General features: G+C 42.4%; 1 protein-coding gene across 1 annotated transcript in view; it reads right to left on the bottom strand.

Moving 5' to 3' along the window:
* Positions 1 to 21,486, bottom strand: part of METAP1D (methionyl aminopeptidase type 1D, mitochondrial) — a 1,077,831-nt gene that overhangs the window by 871,095 nt on the left and 185,250 nt on the right. Inside the window, exon 2 of the mRNA XM_086956130.1 lies at positions 18,367 to 18,432. Coding sequence (XP_086812256.1) covers positions 18,367 to 18,432 — 66 coding nt within the window. The remainder of the gene's footprint in view (positions 1 to 18,366; positions 18,433 to 21,486) is intronic.

Genomic DNA, 21,486 nt, shown 5'->3' with positions numbered 1-21,486 from the left:
TTTGTACTATTCAATCTCATAATAAGAGTAATGTCAAAACAAGTAGAGATTACAATTTGAGTTGTTATAGGTGTGGATCCAAATCACATTTGGCAAATTCTCATGATTGTCCTGCTCTAAAAAAGAAATGTACTAAATGTGTTTCATCAGTATGGAAAGCACCTAAGAGAAGTCCTAGTACTAGTGTGAATAATATTTCAAATGTTGAGCAGGATATGCAAAAATTGCTTCTAACCATTTATGATGATTCATTCGAGGGATCTATCAATAATATTTCTGTTCCTTTTAAAGCTCCTTTGGGAACTGTTTTGGTTGGTAAAGTAGCTTTTGAAGCCATGGCCGATTCAGATTCACCTGTGACCATTTTGTCTGATATTTTCTTTAATGAGAATTGGGTGGGTGTCAGTTTCACTGTTTCGGATATTAATCCGAGAGCTTTTGGCAATTTTGATATTAAAATGTTAGACTTCTTTGAAGATACCTTGGAGTTTGAAAGCCGCAAAATATTTACTAAGATTTATGTGGCTGTTGATGGTAAAAACATTGTTGGGTGGTATGATTTAGGTAAGTTGGGTGTAAATTTATGTCCAGGGTCTGATCGTCCCATCCAGCTGAGGGATATCTCAATTAATGATATCTCTTTAAAGAAATTTTCTTTGGATACAATTCTTAATAAGTACAAAAATGTTTTTTTAATGTGGTCGGTCAAGTGAAAGGTTACAAACACAAAATAAAACTAAAAAAAGGAGCTCTACCCATTCAACATAAAGTGCGCATGGTACCTTTAGGAGTAAGGGACAGACTGAAAACACATTTAGACTCTTTGTGTGCTGAGGGCATCATTGAATCCACTGACCGCTCTGAGTGGGATTCTGCTATTGTTATTGCTCTTTAAAAAACTCAAGATCTCAGGTTATGTGTGGATCTTAGTTCACTCAATAAAAACATTGTAGTTGATACATATCCTTTACCAAGAATTCAAGAAATGCTAGCTGCTATAAATGGATCAAAATATTTTTCGATAATGATTTAAAGTCAGCTTATCATCAAGTAGCTCGTGACGAATCTTCAAAAGACCTTGCAGCTTTTATTACTCCTTTTGGTCTTTATAGAGTTTTGAGAACGCCATTTGGGCTGGCCTCAGCCGCCAGCGTTTTCCAGAAACTAATAGAAAGTTTATTTCAAGGTTTAAAAGGAGTGCAGTCTTTCCAAGATGATATTTTAATTTTTGCCAAGACGAGTGATCAGCACAATTCCTTGTTAGAAAAAGTTTTACAAATCTTGGACAGCAAAGGTATGACTGTGAGCAGGGACAAATGTAAATTTCTGTTTAATGAAATCAATTATTTGGGTCACAGAATTACTCCTGATGGTATTTTTCCTAAGGATGATCTCATCAATACCTTAGAGAAAGCGAGTAAACCACAAGATAAAGATTCTTTACGTTCCTTTCTTGGGTTGAATGAGTATTATGCTCAGTTTGTAAAGGTTTACACTTAGACAACTTCTTAAAAAAGGTTCTCAGTTCATTTGGACAGATATCCATGATGAAGCTTTGAAGAACGTAATAAAGCTTATTGCCAAGGCACCAGGTTTTAACACTTTTGATCCTCAAGGTAAATCTTACATTACTTTTGATGCCAGTGCTATAGGATTAGGTGCTGTCTTCACACAGATTGTTGAGGGTAAAGAAAAAGTAATTTAATTTATTTCAAGAGGTATAAGGGGTGCAGAAGTACATTATAGCACTATTGAAAGGAGGCTCTAGCCTGTGTGTGGGCTGTAGAGAAGTTTAACAAATTTCTATGGAGAAGACCTTTTGTTCTCGTCACAGACCAGAACCCACTTGTATATGATGATGGATGGAGTCAGGAGTGGAAAAGCTTCATCCAGGTTGGTTAGGTTAATTGCTAGATTGCAGGAGTTTAATTTTGAAATTCAACATATTCCTGGTGGGAAAATGTTTACAGCTGACTATTTATCTAGACTTCCACCGGGTATTGAATCAGGAGATGAGATTATTGATCAGCATGAATGCGTTGGTGCATTAATAGATGCCGTTGATTCATGTAACCTAGCTGTTTCTGAAAAGGAGTGGAATAAATTTGCAACTATGGATACCATTTTGTCTAAAGTTAAACATTTTGTGATTAATGGGTGGCAGTCTTGCAAGAAGCTAGATATTCGCCTCAGAAGCTTTGCACAGGTTGCTAGTGAACTTAGCATTGAAAATGATATATTATTGAGGCAGGATTTGTTTGTACCACCGGTTGGTGTTAGAAATAAACTCATCCAATTAACCCATTCTGGACATCCGGGAATGTCTAAAACAAAATAATTGCTTAAAATACACTACTGGTGGCCTGGCATGGATGTATCTGTTGAAAGATTTGTGGACAACTGTTCAATTTGTGCTAAATCAGACAAACACTGGAAAGTTTCTACAGAACCTTTGTCAATCCGAGATGCTCCCATGAGTCCTTGGGAAAAACTCTCTATGACTTTTTGGGGCCGTACGAATGTTTAGGTAAAGAAAAAAGATTTTTAATTGTACTTATTGATGATTTTTCCTAGTGGCTACATTACACCTTTGTGGAACATCCTGTAACTGATGAGGTTATTTCTTTTCTAGAATACGTTTTCAGGATTGAAGGGGCACCTGCTTCAATTTTGTCAGATAATGGCATGCAATTCATTTCAAATAAAATGCAAACATTTTTGAGGAAGTTTAATGTACGTGTTGAAAGAGCACCACTTTATAGTCCTCTTTCAAATGGCCAAATTGAGAAGGCAAATATAAAATAAGGAATTCAGGCTGCTTTGGAAAGCAATCTTGATGTATTTGAGTTCCTCAGAGAAAAAATCTGGAGTTACCAAATAACTCCTAACACATGCACAGGAGTTTCGCTGTATTTTTTAATGAGAGGCTGACAAGCTAGATCTTTGATAATGCCTTTCTTTAGAAAGAATATTCAGGGAGATACTTTTGAGTCTTCCATCATTAAAGCTAGAAACAACATAACTGATTCTCAAATCGATAAGAAATCTTATCATGACAATTATCAGAATTCTAGGAGAAAAAATGTAAAGGAGGTTGATTGGGTGCAGATCATTAAACCTACTTTCACACGTAAAGGGTCATCTAAATTTACAGTTCTTTTTAAGGTTGAAAGAGTCCCTGATTCCACTGTTTTGTTGAAGGAAAAGGATGGTGGAGTAAACGTTCTATTACTGTTCTCAAACCACGTCAAGAATGTTTTTGGGGAGCAATGGGGGATGGTGATGAGCGGTAATGTTTGGTTTGATGAATTATGCTCTGTAGAATCTTTTCATTCAGGTAATTCTTGTGATCCTGATTCTTTTCATTCAGATGTTATTAATAAACATTGATCTTTCTACTCATGATGATTCTACTTCACAGAAAAGGTGTACCAGACTTCCTAAGAAATTAGATGATTATATTCTGGAGTAACTTTTGTTTATTTTGTTGTGAAAAGATACATGTAGTAAATATATCTTTCTTCACTTTTCATGATAGAGTTAGAATGTATGATGTCAATGTTATTGTTTCATCACTTTAGAATTATTTTGTGTAATGTGGAACTTGCTGAGGTATGCGCTTTGGTTTGAATGTCAGAGAAGCGATTGGAGCTGACCTGACAGGACGCCTGATCTTGTGCACCAGTGGGTCTTTCTATGGCACTAGAATAAATAAGAATTTTCCTATCTACGACTCCCTCGCTTCTTCACACACCTGTGACCCATAACTCGTGGTTGCGGGTTGGCTGAATGGCGGTGACAACCGAAATGGAGCAGTGACGGCTCCACTTGACTGCAGGAGAGGCGCGAGAGACGTGCCCCGCAACCATGTTCGATAAAAGGAGATAACCTCTTGAGACCTCGGCGATGGATCTTAAGAGATGGCACGTTGGAAACAGATGGGCCAAATTAGGCAAAGTTACTGCAACTACGCGGACACGTCTGGCCCCTGCGGCTTCCTGTAACCTGTGTTCTCCTCTCAACTATTTCATATATTATAGTCAAGACAGCGCTGTTATAATGTGGTTGAAGGAGAGAGGTATTACGGTGCTGTGACTGCTAGGACTACTAGGCAGGAAGCAAGGGGGCAGTCATTTGGAGGTATTTATGGAGTGGCTGGAAGGGGGCATTTAAGAATTTCTGCATGACCAAGCAAAACCGTAAGACTATTAAACCCTGAAAGATGAATGATCCTCGGCAGTACCTGTTTGCTCCGGCTTGTTTACTGCTTCTTTTGAGGGGTGAGAATAAAGAATGCTCACAAAACAGCCTAGAACAGTGAAGAAAGATAATAATGAAATGCCAGACCAGTTTACCCCTTCATCAGCTCCTAGAGTTAAACGCAGGGGCCAGAGAAATGCGCAACAGGGAATGGAACTAAAAGCTAATGTGCTAGCCGAGATAGAAACGCAAGCAGAGCTGGATGACCTCTGAGACGTTGAGAGAAAGTCTGAGGCACAAAAAAATGGGGAGGCTACTGATCCTTCGGTTGATCGGAAGCTAGGACATAATGTGCAATGTGGAACAAAAGGACAAGAGAACAAAGGTACAGGCAGTGGTCGAAGTTGGCGGGATCGGCAGGGCAAGACGTGCCCCCTACTTCTTTAACTTAATGTAGTCCATTCCCCTACTTTATTATTTTAGATATGCGTCCCAGGACGGCCAAAATAGCCCGGCTGTTCATGGCTGTTCAAGGACGGATGGGCACAGAAGGAAAAGGGCTGTTGTTTCCCTCTTGCCCAGAGAAGTCAAGGACAGTGTCCACTTCTCACGCTCCACCGCTAGCAGCCGCCCCTCTCTCTTTCTCTTATTCTCTACCTATTTTTTGTGCTCCAGGTCACTTGTTGAAAACTGTGACCTTTCTTTCCTCTGCTTTCCTTCATTTGTTCCCCTGCAAAATGGATCCAAAATAAGAGGAAACACTTTTGCTGCAAATATCTTTTTCTGGCGTTTTTCTATGCAGCCTCGGGAGGAGAGAAAACAAGGTTTACAATCTGAACAATAAATACATAACTAAATAAAGCAAGAGAGAGTGGTCGCAAGCACATTGGCCTGATTGATTGTTTTCACCCCCAAACACATTAGCAGCACTTTACAGCGTTTGCCAAGGAAGCGCTACTTTTCTTTTCTCATATTTCTTTGAACAGCATTTTTCCCCAAGTGGGGAAGTAAGCCAATCCTGGATTAGCCAGAAACCGGTCCCAGGATGCTTGTTTCCGGTCCAGGGAAGACATGGCTTGGCAGTTCGGGCTGGACTGTTCCCATGAAGCACAAGGTCAGACTGATTTGCATTTGGCCATGTCTGAACTGGGGTGATGGAGTGAGCTAAAGAATGATGATGGATTAAACCCAGATCAGTTGACTCGGGGTGAGTGTTTGATATGCTCCAACGCTCTGTCCATCATTTCCTTTGGTATCGTAAGGAAGAAAGGAGGTATAGGGTGAAATAAAAGCTACATAGCTAACGTTATCTAACCATTTCGACAGCACCGACTTTGTGCTCATAAGAAACCTGCACTTGTGATTTCTTTTTTCACTCAAATTAAGCACTGAGACGAAGTCCCAGAGGCTTAGAGTCTCTTTCTCTCACCGTGTCCTAGCAGGGCAGTCAGCAGCACGGCCAGCAGCCCGGTCCACTGGAGGCGTGGGGAATCCATCACTTTACAGGAAGGCAGGACTCAAAGGGGCTCTGCGAGGAACCAGCGCGCGCACCAGCAGCTGAGTGAACGCAGCCCTGCCTCGTGCGCCTGCAGCTGATGAGCGGGGCCTTCCTGGCGTGTGATGCTGCAAAGGGCTCCGGTGCAGCGAGACTGGACTCCCTTGCCGAGGCAGACTCTCTTTCACTGTCCTCCTCGCGGGACGCCGGGGGGAGGGCAGAGGAAGAAGTGTGCGGTGCTGCAGTGACGAGCAGAGTCAGACCTGATGCCTGGAACAAAGTTAAACGTATTTAGCATGTGTCCTGCAGCCTGAGAGCCTCCCTCTCTTGGCTAACCTGGCGCGATGTGTCTCTGGGGACGAACGATATTTCACAACCCTTTTCATGCCAACCCAACTTCAAGGCACGAAGGTCGAGGTCTCCAGTGATTTACTCAAACCTTTCACTCAAACCAGATGATAGAATTCGGATACTGTGAGGTGTAAGCTCATACTCGCCTCAACCTAAGCCCTGCATGCCATTAGTTTACAGTCACAAAGAGACGTGATGGAAAAGGTTTCCGTCCGAAAACATACGTCTATATTGATGTGATCTGGAAGCAAAGCAAAATAACGGGAAAGTGAAAAAAAAAACTGTTTTGCCTCGTCGTATTTTTGCCGTGACTGCCCCTATATCACGTTTGCCGAGCCTTCCTATACAATTTGACCTAAGGAGGTTGTGAAACCTTTCCGCCTCAGTAAATTAAAGTGCGTTTCAGGTGTGTTAACACTGCATGTGCGGTTGAAACGACAGCAGCTGTGGTTACCTAGGGAAAAGGTGAAACTCACAGCATAATAGCACTGCTACCCCTAGCCCTTTGAGGATATTAGGAACCTTAAAAGGACAACAATGCAATGTCTTGAAAGGAAATCTAGATGAAAAAAATATGATCTGGTCAAGCGGCTGAACCTTGTACTCGAAAAGACAGGCCAAAGGTTTACCAGACTTGTAAAACCAGCACAAGCGCGCGGCAGCATGGGGAGGGGGCCTGTGCGATTCCCTTGCGGAAGTGTGCAGCAAGGCGCGATGATTGCGACCATATGGCACCACCATATGGCGCCTCGCGCTCCCGCAAGGGAATCGCCAGACGTGCACACGTTGCCATTGAAAGCAATGCAACGCGTGCACGTTATTGCCCCCAAAGCTGTGCCGATGGCTAAAGGTCTCTCTCCTGTGCAGCACATGCGCGCTGCATAGGCGAGACCTGAAAATGCTTAGTATGGCAGAGCCATCTGCAGTACACCAAAAAGAGAGCGGCTTCCAAACTCCCGTTCGGGAAGCCACTGTTCCTAGAACGAAGCGTCCAGGTTTTTAACAAGCTGCCCGGCAGATTCAGAACCTGTCCTGGTTTTTAGAGAGTGTTGACTGAAAACAACAGGAGGCACTTTCTTAGGTGTTTCAAGGGAGAGCCAGGTAGTTCCTCTTTACAGAAAGAAATTAAATTAGCACGCATGGTACTGGGTTTAAAAGATGCATTTAATGTATTCACTTAGTGCCTCCTTCTTTGTGTTTTTATGTTGATGAGCGCTGTCATTTAATTCATTCTAGGCTCCTTGCAGGGCTTTACTTGTGAGCGACTGAGTGCCGGTGCGAAAGAGTGACTTAGAAGTCCGCGGCCGGAGCTTTTACATGTTGATGCTCCGAATACAAATAATGCGCTGTCTTGAATCCATCTCAAATCTCTTTCATTCCGTAATAGACACTCCCTGTCCCTCAATCACACTTTCAGATTCCCGCTTTCTCCCATATGACTATTTTTCAATCTTTGTCTTCCTCACTCTTTCCACTTTGTGTGTTTGTCTTGTTTTTGCTCTTGGTCAGATGAGGAAAATAAGTGCCAGTTCCTAAGCATGGGTGCAGTGGGCCCCACTAGCAACCACCGACTCAGATTAAGCACTGGCTCCTAGGTTGATGTAAAATTAAATTTTAGTCCTTATATTGTTTTCAGACTTGTTCCAGTTTGTGTTTTTCAAAATCTAATCACCTTAGCTGTTGCCCAAACATACATTACGTCCGGAGAAAAGTGGCACTACAATGACAAGCATTTGCAATGCAATAGGTCTAGCATTAGGAAAGTTTGAGCTATTAGTATTGTAAATGACAAATATTTTATTCATGTGTTGGTTTTGAAAATAGCGAAATTAATAGCTTTGTCATTTACAATGCCAATAGTTTTAACTTTCGCAAATGTGACACCTATAGAATTTGCAATGCAATATGTGTTGTATGTACGTGACATAGATGTATTGATATTACAAATAACAATGGCTTTTAATTTTTTTAAATAATTAATACTTAAATAAAAGTTATTGTAATTTATAATGACAATAGCTTAAACATTTGTAAATAACTTTTGTGAAGATTATGTTCAGTGTATCATAGAATAGTGATGACACCAGACCTGTCCAACGTGCCTCTGCAGCATTTGAAGGGCCAAAAGGGACATAGATGACTGTCAGGAGGGTACACGTAAATACTACAATACCGAAAAAAGGCAAGCCTTATCGTGTGTACCAACAGCCAGACAGCACAGCATCAACACCAAGACTCAAAATGGGCGTAATTAGTGGGAGCGGTATTTATTTATACAAGGCAGGCGTCCATGTGTTTCCCCCTCCACGGCTGGAGACTGGAGTATCGATTAGAGGGGTTCAATTCCAGCAGCAGTTGGCCAATCACCCGGACTGGTCTGGCTCAGAGGCCCAGAAATAGAGACCAGCTATGCCTGCCCTTTACAGCCTTGAGTAAAATGCTCACGTGGAACAGGGCTGTGTGCCGTAGATGGTGGAGGGCGAAGGGCAAGGTAGGTAGGTGTGTACACAGAAATGCCAAGTACACAGAAAGGAGAAGTTCGCAAGCCTTTGGTATACAGCACAGCTGAGAAGACGAGCAGGGAGGGGCGAAAGGAGGAAACGAGGGGTGTGTGGAGGTTCCTGGCATTGATGAGGCTCTTCTGAAACTGCCCCCCTCCCCACCCCCTTCAAGGGTGCACAGCGCTATGAAGTTGTCATGCTTAGGGTCACATGGAGCGACGCTAGCAGTAATGCTATACATAAGAGCCAACAGATCACCTCGCCATCCCACCCCTATCGACACACTTCTTGAGTTTGAATTCCCAAAAACCAACACAAAGCTTACCAGTGGCTGAACGGGCCGCCATTATCGGCGCCTTGGATCAGGGCCAGACGGTAATGAGTGCACGCTCTGGCCTAGGCTCGGGTTTCATTTCATTTTTCTACATACTGATTTGGCATTTCTCACAGATGGATCGCATATCGGACCTACACTGGCAGCAAAAAAAAAACACCTTTCACAAGGCCTCAGGCTAAACCAAAGTAAAAGCTTCTCTGCTCAACGCCCAGTCTGTTGTTTTTGAGGGGAGGGAGGACGCACGCACACACGCGCTCTCTCTCCAGTCCGATCTCCTGATTTCATTTAAGCGAAATAACAAAATACGAAAATTAAATCTTGGTCGTGCCTTTTAGCACTGTTCTGCGTGACCGAGTTAATAGCTGTGTATATAGACAAAATTTCATTTGAAACAAGCACTAAGGGGTGTAAAAAATCCCATGGGAGGCAGGCGCCGCCGCGCTGCCCGCAGCGACCCGGAAGCTCTTGGCCGACCGGAAGTCCCGCCTCCTGAGGTCCGCGAGCTGCCGGCGCATGGAGCGCCCTGCCAGAGGTAGCCCGGGTCCCCAGGAGGGGGCCGGGGAGAAGGAGGAGTGTGGCGCCTGTTGCGGGGCTCCTCTGACCTGAGGGAACCCCGATTTACATGAGGAGACGCGCCGCGAGGAGCCCCGCCGGAAGAGCGTAGTTGGTGAGTGGGGCCCAGGGCTGAAGCGAAGTCCGTGCGTGCCTGTGTGTATGCCTGTGGGGGAGGGGAGGGGAAGGAAGGGGGGGGGAGGGGGGGAGGGGAGTGTGTGCGCGCGTGTGTGCGCGAGGGAATGTGTGTGCGCATGCGTGACTGTGTGTGATTGAGAGAGAATGCGAGGTAGGGGATAGTGTGCCTGTATGTGTGCCTGTATGTGTGCCGTATGCCTGCGTGTGCATGCGCGCGCCTGTGTGTGTGTGTGTGTGCGTGCGTGCATGCATGCAGAGGGGTGGGGGCTGCCTGTGTGTGTGTGTGTGAGCAAGGGATTTGCACCGCGCATGCGCAGCTACCAGACGCTCGCTCCCGAGGTGAAATCTGACCTCGTCAAAGCGCGCGTCTGGTAGCTGTCCACATTCCTAAATACGGGCCACAAAAGGTCTGAAGCAGACACTCTCAATGCTCACGCATTGAGAGTAGGTCTGCTCGACCTAAAAAAACGTATGCCATGGGACTAAGGAGGGAGGCGAACAGTGTAGCAGATTCACCATGGGACAGTCACTGACAGAGCATGTGTCCAGTGACTTTCCTGCTGTGAAATGTCCTTGAATCTTTTCTCAGCACTCGGTGATAAAGGCAAACAGATAGTAGGGGGCAGTAATCCCAATCAAAGAGTACCAATTGTGTGAGTTGTTTTCAGAGAAGTGTTACTAAAAGGAGCTACACATAAAATTGGTCTTTAAGGTCATCCTCAAGTGATGCAGATTTTATTTTTGGAAAAGTAGTTTTTAATGCTTTAAAGGAGACTTTTGCTGACATTTTCAGTAAAGATTTCAGGTGTTGGTGAAGATTTGTGAACTCTTAGCTTATAGGATTGTACCGTTCCAAGAGCATAAAATATTAATTATCCTACAAGTGTGAAAGATGTGGTTCAGACCCTTCAGAGGGAAGGTATGAACCGGCCCTGTGAATCAGATGTTATTGAGCCTACAGAGTGAAGAAAACAGTTATGTTCCATGTTGGTGGTGAGCAAATGCAAGGCTGAGACAAGACTTGAGCAGTCTAAATAACAGTATCATAGTGGCGAGTGACAGATAATGTTAAAATATAACATTTTAAGGGGATATACATGGTAGGAAAGTGGAATATTAATCCGTCTGGACAAGTGACCACTTCAAAGGATAAGGCTACCACAGGCTAGATATCACACAAATTACAAAAAAATAAACCTCTGCTCAATCCCAGGTAATGTGACACTGAACAGTCAAGCTTAAAAGCAAAAGGCAATGGGTATTTAAGCAATGCATATACAGTAGGAAAAGTCAGACAAAACTCAATTAAAGTCCTCAATCATTTTTTTAAAGAGAGACATTTACGAGTAAAATAAGATCAAAACAACAAAAATCCAATGTTTGAACCAGAAATATGAATCTTGAAATAATTAAAAGAATCATCCAAAAAACTAAATCCAACCATAATCTATACAAGCATTAGACCAGGACCTGGCTGCAATGGAAGGCCGACCGCAATAGAGCCCTAGTTGGATTCAGCAACTGGACTGGTCCTGGTAAAAATCTGGCACTCAAAAAAGTTTTTAAATTGCACATGAAGGGTCTAAGGGCCAGATGTAGGTAATCCCAGATTACCGTTTCTTAAATACCGAATCATACCGATTCGGTATTTAAAAACTGGCAATCGGGATTTAGGTAATTTTACCGATTTCATTACCGAATCGGTATGATTCGGTAATTACCGAATCGGTATTTACCGATTCGGTAATTGACATTCATTCCTATGGGCCTGGAGGCCCATAGGAATGAATGTCAATAACTGAATCGGTAAATACGGATTCGGTAATTGGGGGAAACATTGAAGGGTGGCAGGGTGTCACTTTGACACATGTTGCACCCGTCAATTGTGCATGGGTGCACATGTTGCAGACATACATGCCCTGAGGCACATTGCACTGTTTAAAAAGCAAAGAAAATGTTTTTTAAAGGGTTTTCATTATTTACCACCAACATCTAGTTGGTGGTAAATAACGAATTCTTAAACCCCTGTAGCACTGATTGCAGTGCTACCTACATGTCAAAATACAGACTCGGTAATTTTACCGATTCAGTATTTTACCGAATCAGTAAAATTAACGATTCGGTAAATTTACGGAATCTGTATTTTAACATGGCCCTACATATCCATCATCAAATACCGGTCGCTAACGGACGAAATCGGCCGTTACCGACAGGTATTTGCCTTCCTACATCTGGCCCTTAGTCACTTTTTTAAGAAGAAAGATCTCCATGAGCAGGATGCTGCTGAAATTTTAACCGCCTCCGTGGAACTGAAGGCCTAATACTTGAAGCAGGTTGGTCCAGCTGGAGCTCTGAAGATTTCTCACTGAAGAATTCCCAATGCAGAATGGGAATTTTTTTTCTGCAGTGCTAGAAGCCTGAACAGTACAAAGCTAAAATTGAATCAGACGCTGTGGAACTGTGAGTGAAATACTTGTAACATCTGGTCCTCCTTTGAAGCAATGAAGGAAAAGTTTTTCAAAGTTTCCAAATGTTCTTCTGATGCCCAAACTGAAGTCTGTTCTGGAGATGGCAGAGGTTGATGCCAAAGTTAAGAGTATCGTAGATTTGACAATATGGGGGTCATTAGGATGGAGGATTTTCCGCATCCTCCGGGCCGGCGGAAGCCACCGCCGGCCCGGAGGATGCGGAAAATCCTCTGCGGACCCACCAGGACCCACCGCCAAATTAGGATGGCTGGTGGGTCCTGGTTTAGGTCCGCAGCTTTTCCGCCGCGGCTGGCTTACAACCGCGGCGGAAAAGCCCTAAAATGGTGAAGGTGTCTCTTAGACACCGTCAGCCAGATTAGGATGCGCTTGGGAACATGCTTTTCCGCGGCGGCTTTTCCGCCGTGGAAAAGCATGTGTAACTGCACTGCAGGGGCCCATTCCGGGCCCCCTAGGTGTAGTGGGGGGTGGGGGTGCACATGGGGGTACCTATGGTACCCCCCTGCATTTGCGTGCACAATGCAGCAGGCACCGCGCGGTGCCTGCTGCTTTGTGCACGCAAATGCGGTGCTTGCATTTTTAACATTGCCGCGGGTGCAGCTTGAAGCTCCACCCGCAGCAATGTTAAAAATAGAGGATGTGACCGCCACCCTGGCGGTCACATCCTAATCTGCACAGAGGGAACGCCGCAGCACATGCGGACGTTCCCTCATGCTCTGGGGTCGCGGACGGACTCAAGTCCGTCCGCGATCCTAATGACCCCCTATATGTGAGGGCTATGGACAAGAAGAAAACATAATTTCATGGGATGATAAATAAATTAATGGTTGAATGAAGCACATGGGCATCATTAAGAGGTCGCAGCTGCGACCCCTGCCTTGCTCTCTGCACCCACTAGCACTGCTTTTGCGACCCCTGGCCTGAGAGGTGGCAAAAGCAGTACCAAGCACATAAAGTAAATAGTGTTCTGATGAACACTGTTTACCTCTTGCAGATCCCATTGGGAGATAACATTTTTAAGTTGTTCTTTGCTTTTGCTGTACGCAGTGATGTACGCAGTGCATGTCAAGTCCATGCATATATTCAAAAATTAGATACAGAGGGAACACATAGGTTTTATTTCCCATAAACGTGCTTTGAATGAATGTACATCTCTCAACCCTGGGAAAGTGAAAACATTGTTGTAAGATTATGGAATAAAATTGTGTGCCAAATCTTTGCACAGAAGTAATGTGACTAGGAAAGTGAGTTTGCCTGTGATTAGCTGGATTTGATTGTTTGTAATCTCTCTCTTTTTTTCTATTTCTATTTAATGAAACTTAAGTGAACAAGCAAATAAACAAAATAGTTTTTGCTCCAAATTTAAAGCATCAGAAGTAGGATGGGAAGCTGAGCATGAGTACATACACCTGTGACAGATCAAGTACCGGCATAAAGTGTGAACCATTAAGATTCAGGTTTGGTGGCTTTTCTTGGCCAGGTTCCAGTAAACTAATGCCTGTATATTCAGTGCAGAGTGAAGGCTTGATGAGATGATGAGCAGGCTTATTTAGCTGCAGAATGAACACTATATAGAATACAAAATAGCATTATACAAATTAAAAAATAAACTTTTTTTAATTGTTGCTATTGTCCTTGACTGCAAATAACTTTGAAAAAAAAATGTTTTGAACAGAATCATCGCCTCTGTGTTCCACATTTGTGATAGTTCCTTAAACACAATAATACTATAAAACTTATTATCAATGAAAAGGAGTAAATCAAGCCAACAACACAGTTTGCATGCCATTCACAGTCCCTAAGACTTACCACTAGTGGGTTATTCAACCTCTTTTTTGTTCATGTTTTATTCATCTGACTGTGCTCTTTTTTTGTTCCTCTCCGTGTGATTTAGCAATGTTTTCCCCTATGGGGTATTGTTGGAAATTGAGTTACTGGTTGGGAGGGTGAAACCCTACTGTTACAAAGTCATCCTTTTACTCTGCTCACCCCCATTTGTGGCGGAAGGATACTTGTGGTAACTGACTCTGACTGTACCCTAGGCTCTGATAACCAGGGCCAGTACTAGGTTTTAAAAGGTACATGTAATGGGGTACACTTACAATTGGCAATGAAAGACCCTATAAGTGTCTAGTAGACAATAAGGCCAGAGGTACAATCTGCCTATAAGCCCCTTGTATATAATGGAGCATGGAGGCCCGGTCAAACGCAAACAGATGTCTCAGCGTGGCAATATATGTTTTTAATCACTATAGAGTGGTTAATATTTTTTAATTGATATCTCCGGATACCTACATTGGATTTTTGTCATTTTGGTGTCTATTTGTTCATTGAAATATTTCCTATTTTTTATAAATTGGTGTGGGATTTTTATTGTGTTTTGTGATTTACTTGTTCCTTTACACTCCTGTTTCCTAAGTTAGGCCGGACTGCTCCTTGTCAGCTACCAAGGGTTGAGCAAAGGGCTAAATTACTGAGACCATTACTCGATCCTATACTGTGTTGTTGGCCTTAATACTAGTGGTAGGTGCATACTTACCCCTACCAATAACCCACTTTCCAACACCTACTCAGGCAGCAACCACAATTTCTGTTCGGGTAAAGTCACAAGCAAACTCTAAAATTAACCTGTGATTAACCCTCTGGTAGCTTGGTACAAAACAGTCAAGATTAACCTAGAGGCAATGTGCAAAGTTTTTTTGCAACACTTCAAACAGTAAAAAAGTGAAAAGACAACACAAAGAAATCCCACATAAATTTTGAAAAATAGAGTAAAATTAAATAGATTATTTGACACCAAACCGACAAAAATCCAATTATGAGAACCGGAGATATGCAATTTTAAGAGGTGAAAATAGTGCCTAAAGGACAAAGCACCAACTGTGGTTATCCGGTCACGCCAGACCTGGACGGGACTAAGTCACAAGTTACGGTCAACAGCGATGGAGTGAGGGCCGGATACAAGGTCTAAGTTAGGCCCACTGAACAAAGTACATTAAATCCTGGTTTGGAGAGCATTGCGAGATTCCACATCGACGATGCGAAATGTAGCAGCGATTCCGGGGAAGCTGCGGTGCAGAGTCCTGCATTGTTGTCAAGGATGCTGTCAACAAGAGTTTGCGATGCAAATTCCTACGTCGAAGATAGGTCATGCACCAGTGGTTCAGAAGAAGCTGCAGAGCTGCAATGCGGAGTCCCACGTCACCGTCGAGGATGCCGTTAGAGAGGGGCTTGCGATGCAAATGTGTGTGGCGAGGAAGTGTCGCACAGTGGCGATTCTGAGGAGACTGCGGTGGGAGGTCCGGCATCAGGGATGAGGAGCACTGAGACGATTCAGATGCAGCTGCGAGGAGATGCAGCAGTTTTGCCTGAAGGACCACCGTTGGACTGGCAGAGCACCTTCGGGCCTACTACTAGGGTGGCACCACTCGGAGAGCAAGACACACAACAATTATAGTGCAGGTACTGGGTTTAAGGTGGTTGGAGACTCTGATCAGGAGGACAGCCAACGATCTCGTGAAGTCACTCTGTTAGTCCTTAGATCAATATGCAGATCCAGTCTTTCTTATTGAGGCAGCAGGGCAGCAAAGTAACCATCCTTCATAGAGAGCAGCACAGCAGTCCTGAGTCTTCCCCAGGTCCAGAGGTGTACTGGAGAGTTGGATCTGAGGGTCTACTATTAATACCTAGTGCCCACTTTGAAGAAGGAGAAGGCTTTGGAAGTTTCCACATCAGAGTTGTTTGGAATTTCCTGCCTCTTAGTCCTGTTCCAAGCTTGTCTGGGGTCACAACAGGCTAGTGGAAATACCTTTGTGAGTATGGTCAGACAGCGCATTTGCGATGTGCAAGTGTGGTAGGTAACAGCTCCTCCCACTCATCAAGTCAGAGATGGCCCATCCAGCCAAAACGTTTGCTCCTTTGTCTGACTGTAAGGGTGGCATACACAAAGACCAACTGCCAGCTTCACCTAGTCATGTGACCCAGGATTCAGGCACCAAATGGTTGGTACAAGATAATGCCAACTTTCTACAAGTGTTACAGTTTGAAATAGAAAGAAGGAAGAAAAGTATTTTAAAATGTTCTTTTGGTTGCATTTTATGTATTTTTAATTGATTTAAGGTTTTGATGAGGGAGGGTCGACATTTTATTTGAGCACGTTTTTACAGGGTTGGGTTAATCGGGTGACGTGATTTAGGGGTATTCAATTGGGAATAGTTTAGTATATTACAGCTTCACTATAGCTTTTTGGGGGCTGGCTCTTTAAGAATTTGAATCTATATCTGGCCTGGTCATGGGGTAGAACCATACCTGATTCCTATAGCGTACGAGTTTAAAACTAGGGTTGAAAAGACTTTGTTCAGACCGAAAGCAGGCAAAGCCGAATGAAGTTGCACGTTATGATGAGACAGCTGCATTGCGGTTTTCAGGTGATTTTCTTGTCAAAATACACTGAAGGGATGGTAATCTGTACTAGTATAATGAGGGTGCTCAACAGAAGTGTGTAACAGTGGGAAGTCATGCAGTTCGAGGGAACGGGAGGACGGGCAGTGTATTAGTGGGATTACCATTTAGTGTTCACATGCTGGCACAGAAGTAAAATTATTGGAGGGACCGTATTAGTATTGGGAGTTTTTAGGTTCAGATGGCAATTAGGTTAAATAGGTGGGATTGTTTTTATATTCGCAGCATTATTTTTATTCATATTTTGATGTTGATATCACTATAAAGCAGAGTGTGTTTTGAACAATGGTTGAGACGTTTCTTTTATTATCCATCTCTGTGACCCCTGACAAAGGGCCCATGTGGCCTGAAATGCATTTGGTGAAATGAAATAAAACATCTTGTGAGATGACTTGCCTCTATGATTCTTTTCTACGTGTCGCTGTTGAAGGCCCAGAGGGCATGCAGGAGATATGTGAAAATGTAAAAGTTTCATGCTGGAATCACGCTGCTTTCTCGGTGATGTTGTAATGAAGGACGAACTTTGAATAATTGTTTAATGATTACAGGTTGGTTTACCTTGAAGAATAAGGATAACATTTTAAAAAGGAAAAGAAAAGTTGTTGATGAGGATACATTCCTTATGTAGCAGTGCGACATATGAGTGCGCACCAGCACACTTTTTGGACAAACTTTCTAAAAGTGGCATTTTCTATTTTGTGACTTATAAATCTGAGTTTACCATGAAAGATAGTTTAAAAATCACAATTCTTTAGACACCGAACTCGACATTCTTACTTGCTCCCAATCGAAAGTTATCACTTATTAAATGTAATAAGTTAGCCCAATGTTATCCTATGGGAGAGGTAGGCTGTGCAGCAGTGAAAAACAAATGTAAGTACTTGTCCAACTTTTTAAATACACTGAACCCTGTTTTATGGGTTGTTTAAAGACTACCCTAGGATTGACTTACATGTATTAAAATAAAGGTTTAGGTTAGGCAAAAGGTTTACTTTGCAAGGTTGAAATGGCAGTTTAAAACTGCACACACAGGATGCAATGGCAGGCCTGAGACATGTTTAAAATACTACCTAAGTGGGTGGCACAATCAGTTCTGCAGGCCCACTGGTAGCATTTAATTTACAGGTTCTGAGTACATGTAGTACCAAGTTACTAGGGACTTACAAGTAAATTAAATGTGAAAATTGGGAGTAAGCCAATTTTACCATGTTTTAAACACCCAGCACAAGCACCTTAGCACTGTTTAGAAATTGTAAAGTGAGCAGAGTCCTAAAAGGCAACAAAAATGATTTCAGAAAACAGGGGGATGAAGGCAAAACATTTGAGGATGACCCCGAAGAAAGGCCCAAGTCCAACAGGCATACACTAGGTTTCAATTATGTCAATTATTATAATGTCATCAGGATTAAAGCATCATTTCATAGGACTCAGGGTCAAAGGTCATATGATGCTACTTCCTGAGATGTCATTGAGATGTAAGGTCACTTCCACTACCCCTGGCATTTTAATGAATCAATGTTCATGATGAAGTGCCTATGTTAAGTTGACTCTACAAAGGGCAAAGATTTATACCACATATGCTAGTGTATGTGGTTGCGCTGACTGAGACCATGCAGTGGACCACCAACCTTTGATGTCCAGGCTGCTGATGAGGCAGAATTGATACAGTTGGTCACTGAGGAAGAGCTTTTATTAGGGGTATAAAAAAGTTGAGGATGATTGTGTCAAATACTTTCCTTAAGATTAGGGCAGAATATAAGTTACAAAAAAGTTGTGCACAAATAACAGTTTGGAAAAAATTTGATCTAGGAACTGCAGTTAGGTGACTTAATTGCAAGAACATACCTTTGAGGAAAAGTGAATACTTGTGTAGCTGACTGTTGATCAAGGCTCCCAAGTGGTGTAGGTGAACTGAAAGAAAAAGAAAGCGTTAGACAATATGCTCTTCGCCTATGAAGGTATTTTTTTTTTAGAAGAATAAAGAAAGCAATGATGAAAGACACCTCTTTAACCCCTTCCATGCTCATGACGAGCTCAGCTCGTCATGAGGCACAGCTGAGCTGTGCTGATGACGAGCTGAGCTCGTCATGACACCAGCAAAATGGCAATATCCAGCACAGGGGAAAAATAACCACAGCAGCGATGTGGTTAAATATGAACATGAAGAATGGCCCTGGAAGAAGGAAAGGATCAACAGGCTGTACTTTAGTGGGGATTTTTTCCCAGCATAACGACTTTAATTTGATTTTGTCTGCTGCAATTTAAAAACAATATCTTCAGATTTCATTTAATTTGCAACATTTACACAGAATATTTTTGCACATCCCTAATAAAAAGATCAAGTGTAACTTGAAACTTTGTGCCCATTTTAAAGTATCCAGCTATCCGTTGCCATTTAGATGGAGACTGGGGTTGAAGAAGATGGGGACATATTGTGCGGTTTTACTTTTTGTTTCCTTCTTCTAGGGAATGCGTGAAACTCTGTTGTGTTTTCTTTATACATCACTTTGAGGTGGTTAAGTAAAGCAGCATGGTTGATGGAATTGATAGCTGTAGAGATTTCCAGTGGAAGGAGGAACACCACTATAAATAAAAAATAAGTTCTTATTTGTTCTCTGTGTTCAACATTCAAGGCTGACCAGTCTGTGCCCAGCGTGCAAGCCAGAGCAGTACATGCCCAGTATGGAAGTCTGAATTGTGACTGGACAGCAATATGGTGATTGAGCTGAGCTTGCACCTGTGCAACTATAGATTTTGCGAATTATCTCAGTAAGGTAGGACATTCCAGTAATAACATGCCCAGACCATTCAACTTCTTGGTGCATTTGAAGCCTCAAATGTTAGCTCCACTCAGAGGCAGACAGGCCTCGAAAAATCATATTTAAATAAGCTACTCGACCTAACTGTAATGTACTTGACCCGTAAACTGGTCTCAAACCGGTTGATCATTGGCAAATATATTATTTTACAGAGTGGCCTTTTCCTTCATTCTCACAAATGCATGCACCATCAAATATTTGATTTCAGCATTTCTACTGCACAAAACAAAACTCTTGTGTTTGATTAAACAGAGTGAATGTTTGGTCCATTTGGAATAAGAATCTAGCCCACATATAGGGTACACATGATCCCTGACTTGCCTCTCAGTTTACTAAAAGCATTGCCATCAGAGCAGGATCAGGTGTGTTTTTCAGCTCATGTTTAAATACTCACAATTAATACAGATATTATTAAAGCATGATGTGGTAGCACACTCTCATTTACAGACAGTACATTTCTAAGAAATGGCTAAAAACCTTCCCACTATCTTACAGATTTACGAATGAAAACTATGTAGTGTAAAAACAATCATCTGTGAAAAATGGGTTTCAGAAAACATATTGATCACTTGCACATCAAATGTTCTGATTTGTTTTTCCTCCTATTACAATATGTGTTTTATCACACAGAAGAACAAAACATTGTCTTTCCTAACTACTGAAATATATTTTGAAATGTTTGTACAGTTGACTTATTAACTATTTAAAATGTGTGTAGGGAAAACTTTGTACATAAGGTCAGACAGTTCACTTTCCTAAAACCTGGAACTCTTCAGTCAGAGAAGGAAACTTAATTGTAAACTGACTTCTTACCTCTGTCTCTGAACACAGAGCAAATGTGAGGAGATAAAAACAAGATTTGAAGCCATATTTATTTTTTGCACCTTCACTCTCTGACTGAACAGAACACCTGTTCTTTGTCCCCCAGAACTGGTGAGTAGTTCCTTGGCCATAGTAGTAGATGTTTCGAGGCCTGCTAGGATATTTATTTATTTATTTATGTATTTATTTTTTAAAAACCTTTATTGACATTTAAACCAAATACAAGTATGGGCCTAAAACCCCGGGGGCCGGCCGCTAAGCAGTTAGATTAACAGAGAGCAATTTTAATCACATGCAGCACCTCGGGGAGCAGAATCTCCATGCTAGCGTACTCTTGGCCACTGAACAGCACAATTAGAACAAGCATTTGCAATGCAATAGGTCTCGCATCAGGAAAGTTTGAGCTATTGGTAATGTAAATGACTAATATTTTATTTATGTGTTGGTTTTGAAAATAGCGAAATTAATAGCTTTGTCATTCACAATGCCAATAGTTTTAACTTTCACAAATGTGACACCTATAGCATTTGTAATGCAATATGTGTTATATTTACGTTACTTAAATGTATTGAGATTACAAATAACAATGTCTTCATTTTTTTAATAATTAATACTTAAATAAAAGTTATTGTGATTTATAATGGCAATAGGTTAAACTTTTGTAAATAACTTTTGTGAAGATTATGTTCAGTGTATTTTATTGTGATGAAAATCCAAGAACAGAAGTGAAATATTAACATCTTTTTGTGACATTTGTAATGAAGCTTGAAACATTGAGAGAACATATTTGAACTAGTTGTTGTTGAATGGTTGCACAGATTGATGTTGTGGTGGGGACGAGTGATGCTGTGGCATTCAGTGATGCTGTGGTAGCGCATAGTGATGTTGTGGTGCCCCGGAGTGATTCTGTGGTGGTGCCGAGTGATTCTGTGGTGGTGCCGAGTGATTCTGTGGTGGTGCCGAGTAATTCTGTGGTGGTGCCGAGTGATTCTGTGGTGGTGCTGAGTGATTCTGTGGTGTTGCTGAGTGATTCTGTGGTGGTGCTGAGTGATTCTGTGGTGGTGCTGAGTGATTCTGTAGTGGTGCTGAGTGGTTCTGTGGTGGTGCTGAGTGATGCTGTGGTGATGCGATAGAGTGAGGGCGATGGATAGATAGAGGGAAGGAGGTCGATAGAGGGAGGGCAATGGATAGATAGAGGGAGGGCGATGGATAGATAGAGGGAGGGCGATGGATAGATAGAGGGAGGGCGATGGATAGATAGAGTGTAATGACCGACTTTTTCGGCCCTCTTTGGAGGGAGGATGATGGAAGATGACTCCAGCCT

This window comes from Lissotriton vulgaris, chromosome 2_1 (genome assembly GCF_964263255.1).
Source record: "Lissotriton vulgaris chromosome 2_1, aLisVul1.2, whole genome shotgun sequence".
NCBI lineage: Eukaryota > Metazoa > Chordata > Amphibia > Caudata > Salamandridae > Lissotriton > Lissotriton vulgaris.
This window is presented reverse-complemented; position numbering and strand designations above follow the sequence as displayed.